The 15,655-nt window shown below is 38.4% G+C and overlaps 1 protein-coding gene across 1 annotated transcript; it reads right to left on the bottom strand.

Moving 5' to 3' along the window:
- Positions 1–263: 263 nt before the first annotated feature.
- LOC112040141 (uncharacterized) lies at positions 264–821 on the bottom strand. The gene has a single exon (XM_024073043.2). It carries the CDS (start codon positions 819–821, stop codon positions 264–266), a length of 558 nt encoding a protein of 185 aa, XP_023928811.2.
- Positions 822–15,655: the final 14,834 nt, after the last annotated feature.

A 15,655-nucleotide genomic window follows, 5' to 3' on the forward strand; every position in this document is an offset into this window, starting at 1 on the left:
TCTAACCCTTAAGAAAAAAATTCATTATAAAGAATTTTGAGAAATTCACTATCTCACGTCACGCTGAGATAGAGAGACAGGCAGGGGCGGCGCTAAGTACTAATGAGGCTGATTTTTTTTTTTTTTAATATGCCTTAAAAAAATTTTGAGTTTTAAATTAATATGGGTCTTTTGACCACCCTAAAAAAAAAAAAAAAAAAAAAAAAAAAAACACCAANTGCCATTGGTGCTTTGCCTTTGTTTTGTACTCGGTCATCTTCCAGTCATTTGTATTCTTCAATACACCTCATTAGCTGCCTCATATCCTTGAGAGGCTTCTTAGTTAGTGATTCCCTCAGCCCGGAATCCTCGGGCAATCCCATTCTAAAAGTGCGCATGGCAATCTTCTCGTTCCCCTCGTCGATCTCATTGTAAAGCTCGTAGTACCGGCCAGCATAACTACGAAGGGTTTCCCCTACCCTCATTTTCATGGACAGCAATGCGTCTACCGGTTGTGACACCCGGCTACAAGTTACAAACTGGATTCTGAACTCCTGTATCAGCTCGGCGAAGTTGTGGATGGAGCCTTTCCGTAACCCATTAAACCATCTCAGAGCGGTTGGGCCAAGGCTCGAAGGAAAAACCTTACACATCAGTGCGTCATTATGGGTATGCAAAGACATAATCTGGATATAGTGACTGACGTGCTCTACCGGGTCAATTTTCCCATCGTAAGAGTTGAACGGAGGGCACACAAATCTGTCTGGCATTGGGGCCCACTCGATGCCAACCAAAAATGGAGACCTAGCAGCTCTTCGTAGTGCATGGCTCATTGTATCCATGGCCGCATTATGGGGCTGCTGCTCTTCTGGGGAATTCAAACCTCGATTTGCATACTCCCGTGACCGCGAATAGTCTCGGCATTGATGGGATTCCTGCGAATGCAAACATTCCCTTCGTCGATGAGATTCCTGTGAACAGGATCGTTCTCAGCGGTGGTTGGGTCTAGATTGATTGGATCCCGTCTCGAGACGATCCCCCGGTATTGAATCTTCTTTCTCGGTTATCTCGGTCCCCTTTACGGTGCCTATTCTCTGCTTCTAACTCCAGATCTCTCACCAACCTGCGCAGCCGCTCAAGCTCTTCATCCTTTTCGTCGAGTTGCCTGTGCCCTGAAGCAACGAATACCATTCGCTGTGTTTGGTACGACCCTTCTCCGAGGCCGGACCTATCTTCCTCCCGTTGCGATTCCTATCTTCGCGCCTCTTTTGCCTCCATTCTCGCCAGGAGGATCCTCGAGAAGATCCCATTGAACCACTTTTAGCATCACTCCCAGAACATCTCCCAGACATCCTCTCGTGTGTGGGTCTCGGCTGAACCACGGCTTTGTAGGAGATTCCCACAGACGACACCAATTGTGCGGGCCAAAAATGAGGCTATCAGGCTAAGATCTCACTTGGGCTTACAATTTTTTTTTGTGGTGGGTTTGACTTTCCTACCTTGGGTCATTCTTGACGCAGAGACTCAATGAGGTCATTTTTCTCTCTCTACGTTGCTGCCTCTTCCTTCACTCCCTTCTACTCTTTGTTTCTTTCTCTTTTTTCTCCAAATTTTCCAACCCCTTTTTCTCTTTCATTTCTCATATTTATACCCCCAAATTAGTGGAGAGACTATGATCACCTCCATGGTTAGTGCAATGGGAGGTCTAATATTATCGACCATAAGTGGATAGTTAGGTGGGAGTGGGATATGGTGAAAATGGCCTTGGAACTTGATTCCTACTCCAGAAAGCATGCTCAGCGGCGGTGCTTTTAGGCGCTTTCAGGTATGCAAATGATGGTATGTTCGAACGTTATTCCTATTTCATTGTTCGGTAAAGGTCCTTGAGTAAGGATCAGGTGAAAACACCGGGGCCTGCAGTTCATGTAGGCCTAGATTGAGGCCATGGGCTACACTGTTGCATTGGAACTTTAGGCCCAAATGTGTTTGGGCCCATGGGACCATACCTTATCCCTTGACTCGTGCCAGGCTAATCTGGTGGCCCTTGAGCCCAGCTTCTGACAAGGGAGTTAGCAACCATGGGCCATTTACACTGCTTAAGCCCAATGTCCAGATGGGCCGGGGGAGGCACACCGTACATTAATAATAATAAAACTTGAATACATTAACATCACCAAATAAAACATATGCAAATATATAAAGTTTTAAAATTTCCTTTCATAAGTTTTCATATTTTGAAATCATTATGTGATATGATAGTTTCACTACCAGTGTTATAAACTATATCTTTTTCAATGTACAAAACTAAGTAATTATTAAGCTACTAATCTCTCATTTAATTGCTAACATATTGCCTAAATAAGTATTAATATAAACAAATACTTTATCTTTTTGAAAAATATATCACATAAATCCAACAAATTCGACTAAAGACTAAAGTAAGCACTAACAGACTAGCTATTTAAAAAGTGTGCATTTTTTTATATAAAAAAATATCGATTTTAAAATATGCCATTCGAAAACATAATTTAAAAATTCACAATTAAACGTTTGATTTGAGATTTTAGGCTAATTTGTTTGTTTGGGCAATTTTTGAGAAGTGCTATGTCTACAATATTTTTGCAATACTTTCATAACAAAACCTAGGTGGTAAGTTTTAGTGATTCTAATTTGAACTTACCATTGAAATTATTTTTTTGTTTTTCAATAAAAACCTGCTATTTAGGATTTGTTACGAAAATATTGTGAATATTGCATTTCTTGCAATTTTTTTTGTCAACTTTCAATGGATCAAAATTTTGGAAATGTTGAATTTTATTTTTAATAGGCTCAATTGTTATTAAGGGTGTTCAAGGTTTTTTTTTTTTTTTTTTAATAATTTTTTATGGTGGTCAAGTTTTTTTTTTTTTTTTTTTTAGGGTGGTCAAAAGACCCATATTAATTTAAAACTCAAAATTTTTTTAAGGCATATTAAAAAAAAAAAAATCAGCCTCATTAGTACTTAGCGCCGCCCCTGCCTGTCTCTCTATCTCAGCGTGACGTGAGATAGTGAATTTCTCAAAATTCTTTATAATGAATTTTTTTCTTAAGGGTTAGAATGAAAGAAAGAAAGAGTAAAAGAAAAGAAAAGAAAGATCTTTTAAGAGTCAAGAGGTTGATTATAGCTTATAACATACATGTACCAGGGTTTCAAAATTTTATTCAGGTGAATTTTTAAGCATTGCACATTTGCACTCTTGCACGTCTCTATGCATTTGCGTTAATATATTTGACATAATTTTTACTGGTAGGGGTTTGAAAGAGAGGGGGTCATTATAATTTCCTTATCACCCTTCATAATCATAGACTTTAATGGATCAATTATAAGTTGCTATTAAACAAGCATAAGGTGATGCAAGCAATCTGCTGACATTTTTGTAGTTTTTATCCTAAAAAAAATGATTGGATGCACCCTTCTATTCTTTCTTCCAAATAATTAAAGAACTTAAGTGCCCATTTGGGAAGCGCTTTTTGTGCAATTTTCAACGGTGCAGTTTTGGATGGTGGGTCCTATGTACTGTTCATGAGACCTGCAAGTACATTTTTCATTAAAATTTTCATTAAATCTAGGTCTCACAGCACTATTTACACATTTAAAAATTATTTTATTACAATGTTTTCAGTTTTCAATAATAAACGGTATCCAAACAGACCCTAATACTTTCTAAATTTCATATATAAAAAAATAATAATAATTTTTTTTTTTTAATTTTTAAATATAAACAGGGGGCGAAAAGTTAGCACTGGTTATTTATTTATTTATATAAGAAGACCTAACAATTTATTGCAACATGAATTGAAATTTGAGAATACTTGCAGTCACATGGCAGTGAACGAATGTAACACCTGTTCTTTAGAGTAAACAAATTTCTTTGTGATATTTTACACCTACTTGTCTAATTGATCTTCTCAAAAAATAAATAAATAAATAAATAAATAATTACTTTAATTGAGAAATTATTCATTCACAATTTAAAAAGTCTTTTCAGCTTCAACGTGTTTCTCCTCACCAACGAGCTCCACCTTTCCCTCCCATTTTCAGACTAGTCTCCTCGAGATAACATGGACTTACCTGGGCTTCAAGCACAGTGCAAGAACTTGGTTATAATAATAACTAGTCGCTGACTCATGCGATGCACAGGAAACCTATTGACTGTGAAAAAAAATCCAACAATGAAAGAAGAATTTAAATTATCATTTATGCAATGTTGTTGACAGCAGTGTTATGGATTCCGTTCCGTTCCGGCCGGAACGGCCGGAATTTCTCGTACCGGTGTGTAAAACGGAACGGTAATACCCTCCATTCCACCTCGGATTAAATTCCGTCCCATTTCGGCCCGTTCCGGGCGTTCCGGTCAATTCCGGCCAATTTCGGCCGAAATTCATTTTCCGGCCGGAATGAATTTTGTCTTCTTATTTTCCCTTTCTGAACTTGATCGGCATCTTTTTTGCTTGATCACCAAAAATCCTTCTCATTCTCTCATCTATATCTCATTTTCACACTTGTAGCTCCTTGTCTCTCTATCATCTCTCACTATTTGACCCTCTCAACCATGACAGAGAAGTTGAAAAGAAAATTGAAGAGCAAGATGAAGCAAAAAAAAGTGTGACTCGCGAAACAAAAAGGGAGAAGAAGAAGATGAGAAGAGGAGAAAATAAGCTCAGAAGGTGAAATGGCGAAGGAAAAGTAACAATAATGAAAGATGTAGCATTTGAGCAGCTGATAGTGTTGTCACTAGTCACATGGGTGGGTTGGGAAATGGGGAAGACTGAAAAAATAGTCAGTAAGAAGCAACACTAGTCACGAAAAAAAAATCATAAATAAATCTTTTTTTAAAATAATAATCCCACTTCTTTTAATAGAAAACTATATTCAATTTATTATTTTATATAATAGTAATAATAATATATAAATATATATTTTAGCAGTAATTCCGAAACAGTTTCCGAAACGGTACCCGAAATTGACCGGTACCGAAATATTCCATTCCAATGAACAAACCGAAACGGGTGCCGAAACGGTATTCATAACAATGGTACAAAGGTACAAGGCAAAACATGTTTTGAGACAAAACTCAATAAAGTCGATCAAACTTTTTGGATTTTCTACTTTTTATGTGTTTTTTGATTTTTGATAATAAAACAAGAACAGATTGATCAAAAATAACAATGTAAAAACATTTAAAAAGAAACAAGTAAACAACCAAACACTTTTCAACACAAACAAGCAAAAAGCACACAACCAATCATATTCACAAAACATAGGAAAAATTAATGCATGGACATGTTGTAATGCTTATGCATGAGTACCCCTCTTCTCCCACACGTCACGTGTGTTTGGGGTGATATCCCTATAGGATTGGATAAAAGAGTTAGGACTTTTAAACCTTCTAGTGAAGCTCTCCAAGCAAGTGGTGAATGAACCAATCATCTTCATCATGTCCATCACACCGGGATCACCATTTCTATCTCTTAATGGCTCAACAGCCCATGTTCTCTTGTCATTTCTTGGTCCTCTTGACCTTAGATCATTAGCATTCTTCAATGCTCTAAGCTTATGACAATTCGGTGTGGTATGTCCTTGCAATCCGCAAAGGTGACAGAAATGATTCGTTCTAGGACCTCTTTGTGATCTTGGAAGAGATCTTCCTTTAGCTTCAGGTCTGATCACTGATTGGTTACGAGGCCTATTCAACACCCGTTGGTTAACCACATTCTTCTTCTTTTCATCCTCTCCTTTTTTAGGTATAGAATGAACCACTATGGGTTCATTGGCTTGCACAAATTTCACTTCCTTGGTGATTTTGACAGCTGAACTACCTTCTTCGGTATATCCCAACCCGGATTTATCTGAAGAATGCTTCTGTGAGATGAAATGGCATTTGCTTCAACTACCTCAGCATTTGCTTGAACTACCTCAAGCTCAAGAAACTTTATCTTCAAATAGGCTTCAGTCAGCTTTCCATTCAGTATCTCTATTTCACACTATGCCTCCTTATGTCACACTAGGAGACTTCTATAGTCCTCCTCTGCTTTCTTCATCTTCTTCATAGTCGCCTTGGCCACCCTTGTGTACTCTCCTGACTTCTCAAGGTGACTTGTAGTTCTCTTGGAGATCGACTGTGCTTTCATCTTCTTCAGTATCTGATTCTTCAACAACTCCCATTCATTCTTCATCACTGTGCTCCCCAAGCTCTTGTACAAGCAGATTCAAGTCCTCCAAAGACTCTACATGAGCAATAGTCATAAAGGCAGAGTAATTCCCTTCTCCGTCACAACTTTCCTCAGAATCAGAATTAGATGAATCCGAGTCAATGAGAGTTATAGCATATGTCTTGCCCTTCGATTTCAAATAATTGGGACATTCCTTTTTTATGTGTCCATGCCCGTTGCACTCTAAGCAAGTGATTCCTTATGTAGATTGGGATTCCTTTCCATCTTTCTTTCTGAATTCCTTTTTCTCCCTTTCTGAACTTTGGAATTTCCCTTTATCACCAAATTTACCAGTGTTCTTGAATTTCAAGAATTTTCGAAAATTTTTCATAAGGTATGCAACATCCTTATCAACAACATCTTCATCCGATGAATCATGGACTTCGACCCTTTTCTCAACCTTCTTAAGGGCAAGAGATTTACTCATCCTTTGGGTGGGCAATGACAGTTCATAGGTCTGAAGTGAGCCTATCAGTTCTTGGACTTTGATATCATCAAGGTCCTCACTCTCTTCAATCGCTATCACCTTGGCACGGAAGCTTTCCGGCAACGAACGAAGGATTTTCCTCACATCTTTAGAGTCCTTTGTTTTCTCCCCTAAGTTGAACTTGCACTTGGGTTGCCTTATCCCATGTGGATTTGGCAGCCTCCGGCCTAGTCCAACCAATATCCATCGCATCCTAAACGGTTTCATCCATAGAACATAAAAATGCCCTTATCCTCACTTTCCAAAAGGCATAGTTGCTACCATTAAAATATGGTAGAGCATTTAAAGATTGAGACCGGTCCATCTCAATACGGGGTCAAGGATCGCACTAAGGTGTTTAAACCATAAAAAGTGCACCCGCTCTGATACCAATTGAAAGTTCAAATAGCGTTGAAAACACTATGAACGTTTAGACCCCCAAAATACAAAATATCAATTCAAGCTTTATATAAAACAATATATATGTGAAAAATGATTATAATCTTATACCAGAATTGATAAACAATCTAAACCAAATAAAATCACATCGACAGCAGAAATTAAATAGCAAAGATTAAGGGAAGAGAGATGCAAACACAAGGACAACATAACGATGTGTTATCGAAGAGGAAACTAAAGCCCTCGGCGTAAAACCTCTCTACCTCCAAGCAATCAATAATCCACTAGAAAATGAAGTTAGGATACATGAATAGCAATAGACCTTCCAAGCCTAATCTACCCAGGTACCTAAGCCCTCCAAGCTTCTTGCTCCAACGAGGTTACGCTGAATCTTTGTCTTTTCTAGCTTACCGGATTCCGCTATAACCCATAGCATTAACCAATAACCATTGGTCCCTTCTTAACTGCTTTCCAAAGCACCAAATAGCCTTCTCACAGATATGAGTATGGTGAGAAAATGATTTGGATAAGAACCTCTCAAGGATGTAACAATGGAAAGGATAAGAGTAGAGGAATTTGAAGAGTTTCTATGTGAAGATTATCGATGAATCAATCTTATTTTTCTCTAGGGTTTCTCTCTCAAAATTCGCTCTAAAAGCTCTCTATATTTCGTGGGTTTAAGGGGTATTTGTACTTGGGTGAGAAGGGAATGCGAAGAGTCAGTTTTTCCCAAATAGGGTGGTCTAGTGGCTTGGCCTCGCGACTTGACTGAGTCGCGAGTTCAAGCTGCGAGATAATAGAACGGCCAGGCTGGACTTTTTGTCTTGTAGTGCTCTAGCTGGCATGACTATTCATCTTCTCGCACGCTTCACTCGTGTACTACATTTGGCGGCTTGCCAGTCGCGAGTCACCCGCGAATTCCAGCCATGAATCTCTACAACTTGCACAATCTTGAGCATTTCTTCACACTCTCTCACTCACTACCCTTACATGTTTCCTACCTAAATATAGGGTTATTAATTGCTAAATTACAAGCAAATTTATCACGAAATAAAGCCAATACAATGGTTGATTAAATTCAACCTTACATAAGCCTTGAAGGGTTCTTGGGGACTAGGAAGTCGCTTTGCTTTAGCCTTTGCGATGGCCATCCTCCTTACTTCCATCTCTAATAAATCATCATCGGTAGGTTTATAACCTAACCTGAAAGGTGGTGTGGTCGTGGGAATTGTCAAAACTTGAACAACTGCCTCTTTCACAGTCTTCCCTAAGTTCATCCCTGGAAAATAACTCATCTTCCTCATCATAGCTACCACATTGTTATTGATGTACGGATCAAAGTCCATGGGATCTTTTTAACCTCTTCTTCCTTTCCTTCAAAACTAGGCTTTTCTATCTCAAAGCCATCTATGGTTACTGGCTCTTTCTCTAAATCAATACCAAAAATGGGCTTTGGTACGGTTAAAGTATCACCATATATGGTAACTATAGCTCCTTCATGTGGAAACCGAACCTTTTGGTACAGGGATGAAGGCACAACCTCTGTGTCGTGGATCCATGGTCGCCCAAGGAGCATGTTGAAGCATGAAACTATGTTCAATACTTGAAATTCCACCTTTTTTATTTTTTTATTTTTTTTTTTATCATTGGCCCTATGGTGAGCTTTAGTATTAGTCCCTAAAACCCCTATTCTATTGCTGTCATATGCTCTCACATGTTGATCAAATGGCATAAAATATTCAATACTCAAGCCTAGGAAACTTGCAGTTTTTAAAGGACACACATTCAGAGCACTTCCATCATCAATTAAGACCATTGGTATCCTCTTGCCTTTGGCGTCTATAGTAATGTGCAATGGGTTATTATGATGCTTCCCCTTCTTAGTAAAGTCTTTGTCAGACTAGGAAATAGTAAGCTCCCTACTTATAGACCCAATCATATCATTCAAATCTTAAGAAGTAGTGGTTGTAGGGACTTGGATTTGATTGAGAAGGCCCACCAGATCTGGCAGTGCTTGTATGAGGCCATGAGTAAACGCCATAAAGATATGTTAGCTTGCATCTTCTGCAATTGCTTGAGGACCTCATCTTCCTTATTGGGCATTTGTTGGGTTGCCTTGCTCAAGGTCTCTACTAGGTTATCTGTCTCCAAATGTGGGGTTTAAAGCGTCTCCCCCCCATGATATGAGCAATTTTTTATGAGTCATTTGATTCAATGTCTTGGGGTTTGAAGTGTCTCCCCCCATATGTGGATGTTGGGTTATCTAATTGAGGTTTGAAGTGTCTCACCCCATATGTGGATGTTGAGTAATTTGGGTCTGCAGTATGCTCACTACATATATCGTATCTTGTTGCGGACTTCATGCCTATTAGCTCTTCTAAGTCATTTTAAAGCATTCGGGTAGATCATAGATCAATTCAGAAGGGTCCTTTTCTCCTTCCTCCTCAGAAATCAAATAGTTAATCCTTGGTCCTCTCCCAAAATTAGGGTTAGACAAGTAGTTATTGGTGATATTAGGCCTTGTAGGTGGTGCAATCACCTTGGTGACTATTAAATCTTGGATTGGATGATGAAGGTTATAACACCTATTACTGTCATGGCCTAGGCCTTGATGGTAGGCACACCTTTTACTCACATCAAACTTTGTAGGCAATAGGTTTGGGACTAGTCTTCGATCTAAGGGTTTTAGTAACCCCTTTGTTTTCAATTTTTCAAAATACTTGACTCATTGGCATATAAAGTTCATGAAATTCCCTCCTAGGCCTTGGAAGCGGCCCTTGTGATATTTGCACTGGGGCAATAAGTTGGTTGGGATCAATTTTATATATAAATTAGAAACTTCTGCAATTTTATAAACAGAAGGCCCAAAATTATTTTTAAACTTAGATGCATCCTCATTCTTTATGGTCCCATCAATTAAAGCTTTAAAATTTGGAAAGTACTGAGCAAAAAAATATTTATGGTATATAGGTAACAAGTTTTTTACTACCATGGTTAATTGCTCTTCTTCATTCAGCCTATTCATCCATCTGTGCAGCTTTGGACCTCCACTTGGAAACGAAGGCAGAAAAGGACTCCTTTGGCTCTTGTTCAGTGGTCTCCAAGTCTCTCCTTGTCACGTCCACCACTATATTCTAATTGTACTAGTTATGAAACTCCCTGCAAATGTCTTCCCAGTTTTTAGCTCTACTGTCTTCCATATTAAGGAACCACTTGAGTACGGCTCTACTCAAGATGATTTGGAACATTTGTACCAACATTTCTTCAGTAGCTCACAGAAGCTGTATAGCCCTCATGTACATCTTTAGGTGGGATTTAGCGCGGCCGGTGCCATTGAACTTATCCAAGACCGACATCTTGAACTTTGGGGGCAATCTTATGTCTAGGAAAAGAGAAAGCAACTAATAATCCATGAGGTCTTCCATCTTGCATGCCTTTTGATCATCTCTTCCATCTTACTTATCTTCTCATTAATCTTCTTCTCACTCTCCGATATCGGGACATGTACCATAAGGTTCATGTCTTCCCTCATCGTGTTTAGTAGCTCTTAATTGCTCATTGGCTCTTCAGTGCTTTGGAGCTCCTCTCCCTCTGCCATGGTGATAGAGTCTTCAGATTTCTTGTGGCTTGGGCTGTCTTGCATGTTGAACACCAGGTTGAGGTGTTGTAATTGTGGGGTACCTTCTATACTCAAGGGCTTTAGTACTGTGATAGGCTTGGAACTGGAATAGCTACCTTGGTTGTCGTTCTTGGATTCTCTTTGGAGTCTTCCCTTTGATCTTGACCAAATTCTCCCTTAAGAAAAGGCTTGGTTAGGTCAAACAAAGCTAGGTCTCCATCTATATCAATCTATCAACCAAACAAACACACACATAATGCAATGCAATTTTAACATGGACTGGCCTAAGGATAGGTTCTAAGTCATTACATTGTAAGGTGGGTTTGTTGTTGTATTGTTGCCAATAGCTAGGACGTTACACCTCCTAACTTTTAATGTAATGAACATTACGTTGGTCCAAACGGCATGGTCTATCCTTTTTAATCAACAAGAAATGATCTAGTGACTTTGGGCGATGAGTTGGTCAGTTCACCACTAGGTACCCAAATCCATGGTTACAACCACCATATGTTGAGATGGGTACATGCATATTTGTTGTTTGATGGCACACACTATGACAGTTTGGGAAAGCTTTTAACAACCAACATGGCATTTTCAAATAAAATATCATACAAACAATACAAAGAAATAAGCAACCAGACAAACAAAAACAGCATACAAAAACAAGGGTATTTAATTGATCATTTAAAGTCTAATGTGAAGCCTAGCCTTCGACATCCCAGCGGAGTCACCGCTTTGAGAGATTGGAAAACTTGGGTGGCTCTTAGGAAAGGGGTTAGGCATTGGCACCTTACCCTTTCAGGATTATGTGTGGGGTCACCAATTATTTTTTTTATAATAAAAAAAAAAGGAAAAAAAATACAATACACAATTCACATGTCCAAAATACCTCAAATTTCATTAATGGATTATACAAATACAATTCAGTAGAATATCTTTACAAGGCTTTGGTCCTAGATACAATCTATGTAAAAGAAATACAAGGCTTTGGCCCTAGATACAGTCTACTCAAAATAAAATAAAGCACTAGTTCTACCAACCAAAAATTCTAAGGTTCGGGGGCTAGGTTAAAGGATAGGAAAGTGTTAAGCACCCACCCTACCCAGACAGAGTCTGATCTTCTAGACTTTATTTAACCATTAAATACCAATATTCAAACTAAGAAATGATATGCAACAGATGTCATGTCAAATCCTAGACCTAGGGTTGAAATATTATTTAAGAACCTTAGATCTGCCATTTTATTTTTGTTAGGACATATGTGAATCATGTTAGGAACATATGTCAATATTTATGTAATTGGCTAATCCTTTGACAAAACGCACTTTACATGTAACTGGGTTAATCTAGGATGTGTTTCATGCTTTAAGAAACAAGGTTTCAAGTTAAAGCCATGCAATTCTATCCAAGAATCAAGTGATTAAGTGCCAGATTTTAAAGCTTGATAGCTAGCATCTATCAAGGTTTAAAAGCTGCTGAAGCTCGTGGCTCGACAGCTAGCTCGATAGATGGCTATCTATCGAGGTTTATGAAACTTAGTTTTTCAGAGCTATTTTTCATCCAATTCGTGAATGTATGTTTGGGCTTTCTTTTCTCACAACCCTAAACATATATAAGGATTATTTTAAGTGCCGTAATAGGTGACGCAAAGTTGCAAAAGAGCACAATTGACAAGTGTGAAGAAAAGGGAAACCTAGTTTGCCCTAATTCTTCTTTCTCTTCAAGAAGCTACTATGTTTGTACACCATAGGGTTTTGTGATCAAGAAACTTCATGATCTTTATCATGTGATAAACTGAAGAACTTTGCAACCAACATCCTTCTCAAGTTGGTGATCAAGTCACGTATTGGGATCTACGTATTTATTGGTTAGTCACATATTGGGAGCCGTGCATTAAATATGAGAGATTGTCACTACAGAACAAGTCCAATTAGGTATTGGAGTAAGGGTTCAACTGTAGGTTGGTATAAGGTACTGGGATTCCTTTACTTGTAATTGCTTGTTTTGATAATAGTTGATTCTTGAGAGTGATGACCTAAAAATCACCCGGTGGGGTTTTTGTCATGTAGGTTTTACCCATTCGTAAACAAATCACTGTGACTTAGTTTAATTGGTGATTTGTTTGTGCTACCACGTATCTTGCATGTTAATTTGATTAATAATAAACTTGGCTAATTTAATCAACTAATTCATCACAAGGGGTTAATACATTCTTGGCCTATCAAGTGGTATCAGAGCAGGCACACACTAATTAGATTTTATTCTTTGCAGTGTGATCCATTGACCCCTGTTTGTCATGGATAGAGGACAGTCTCTTATTATACCTCCTTTATTTGATGGGACTAACTATGCATACTAAAAAATACGCATGAGAGCTTTTTTGCAGTCTTTAGATGAGAAAGTGTGGCAAGTTGTGGAGATAGGCTAGACTAAGCCTACAGAAGTGCCGGCCGATTAGGATGATGCTAAGATCAAGGCGGCAAACTTCAATAGCAGGGCATTGAATGCTCTATTCGGTGCAATTATGAATAAGGAGTTCAAGAAGATATCCTCCACTAAAACTGCTAAGGAAGCATGGACCATTCTCCAGACAACCTATGAAGGAACCAAGGCTATCAAGGATTCAAAGCTTCAGAGGTTCACTACAAGCTTTGAAGAGATCAAGATGGAGAAAGATGATTCATTCGATGAGTTCTATGCCAAGCTCAAGGACATAGTGAACTTAGCATTTAATCTTGGGAAAACCATTCTTGAACCCAAGATTTTCCCCAAGATTGTGAGAAAGGTGCTCAGATCTCTACCTGAGAGATTCCATGCCAAGATCACTGTCATTGAGGAATCAAAGGACATTGACAAAATTCCTTTGACAGAGTTGGTTGGCAATTTGCAGACCTGTGTTGGGTTTAACAAGGATCAGGAAATCAAGCAAGAGTAAGAGCATGGCATTGAAGGCCAAAAACAGTGAAACTAATGAGTCTTCTAATGATGAAGATTCCAATATGAAGTCCTACATCACCAGGCAATTCAAGAAGTTCATGAGGAATGCCATTGCAAAGGGCTTTGACAAGGACTGTAGACAGTCGAGTTCTTCTCAGTCTAAGAGCCAAGACAAAGGGAAGAAGGATGCTAAGGATGGCGGTTAGTACATTGTTCCCTCAGGACCAAAGTGCTTTAGGTGTCAAGATTTCACTCATATGAAACAAGAGTGCCCTACATATCTCAAGACTATTGGGAAGAGCAAGGCACTTGCTGCTACGTTGAGTGACACTGAGCCTGAGGATGATTCTTGATAATGAGGATGATGGAATCCTAAATGCCTTCACTACCACAGTAAATCCTACTAAAGGGATTGTTAAAGATGTGCATGAAGAAGAGGAATTGGTGGAGTCTAAGTTTGAAAAGATGGATGAACAAGATGACATCCACACAGCCTATGCATAGCTATACAAGGTCTCAGAAAAGCATGAGAAGTTGTATAGGTCCAAGAAGCTTAGTGATGTGGAGCTTGAGTGGGAAGAAATCTCTACAAAGTTTGATGAAGCAAATTAGACCATTGAAGCACTAAGATTTGAGAATATTTTCTTGGCTGAAAAGAGCAAAAGGCTTGAGGTAGAACTGTTCCATGTCAGAGCTCAGCTGGAAAGGACTTCAAATGCTAAGCTTGATGAGAAGCTCAGTCTTCAGAAATCTACTTTCGATCGAACTGGTTTAGGGTATAATTTCTCTTCTCCTAGTATTGCTCCTACTAGTACCACTGTTTTTGTTCCTCCTGTTGATAATGTTGAAACTGAGAATAATAATGTTAAGAATGAATTAGCTAGTCAAAACATAGACAATGGTAAATCTATCTTAGGAGCACCCCTAAGCTTGGTAAGAAAGAGATTAAGAACCCTAGGTCTAAAAAGGGAAATAATCAAAAGCCTAAATAGAAAAAGCAGCATTTCTGTCATCATTGTGGCGTAACTGGACATACTCGACCTAATTGCTATAAGTGGTTAGCCACTCAAAAGAGCAATAGCAAGATTGCGTCGAGAGATCAGAATAAGCTTCCATCCTCTTTCACTCCTCTTGGAGATCTTCTCAAAGCTCTCATGTTCCTTTCAAACTTGAATGGTTTTAACTCTTTCCCTTCATCGCAGGATCAAGGGTTCTTTAACAAAAAGGATCTTCCAAGGTGTGGAAGGAAAAAGGGTTCCAAGTGATTCTATTACTTCTTGTCTTTCTCTCCCCTTCTTGTTTTTGTTTTTGCATTACTTGTGTGTTTTACTTTATTGTTTTGAGTCAGTCTAGTTTTATGCATTGCTTTGTTTTGTTTAACATGTTTTTATTTGGTTATTTGTCAGTTTTTTTTTTTTTAATTTAGTTTTTCATATAATAAAAAATTGAAAAATTGAAAAATACAAAAACAATATGTGTTTATGAACATTGGTACTTGTGTACTTTGGATGGCCATTGAAACAAAGTTTTCTAAACTTTGTATCTCTTATAGCTTAGATAAGCATCTCTATGCACAACTAAGCAAGTGAGCTTTGTGGCTTATGTTTGTGATGAGTAAGGTTAAGTGATCTCCTGTACTTAACACTCATATCACTCTTTTTGACGGGAAGGCCTAGAAAATCCTAAGAGAAAGGCATAAATAGCCATCTCATCACTGTTGCCCGCTAATCATGAAATGACATTTGTATGCTTCGGCATAGCAAAAGTGGAATGTCAAATGCTTAACATCATTGGGTATTTCTTTTCTCTCTCTTATATGCCCATGCATGGTTTGCTTAAAAGAAAAATATGCAAAGAAAAATAGAAAGCAAAAAGAACAAAATGCTTTATATATGATTGCAAGCGTATATTCTAAGAGATGTGGGAGTTATAGGATGTACCTCGAAGGTGATAGTCCCCATCAAACAGTTATGATTGTGTGTGAGTTAAAGTGATTATCTCAT

Source organism: Quercus suber, unplaced genomic scaffold (assembly GCF_002906115.3).
Source record: "Quercus suber isolate HL8 unplaced genomic scaffold, Cork oak 2.0 scaffold_36, whole genome shotgun sequence".
NCBI classification, from domain to species: Eukaryota; Viridiplantae; Streptophyta; class Magnoliopsida; order Fagales; family Fagaceae; genus Quercus; species Quercus suber.

Coding starts and splice junctions, on each gene's coding strand:
- LOC112040141 (XM_024073043.2), bottom strand. CDS start 821: ATGGATACAATGAGCCATGCACTACGAAGAGCTGCTAGGTCTCCATTT.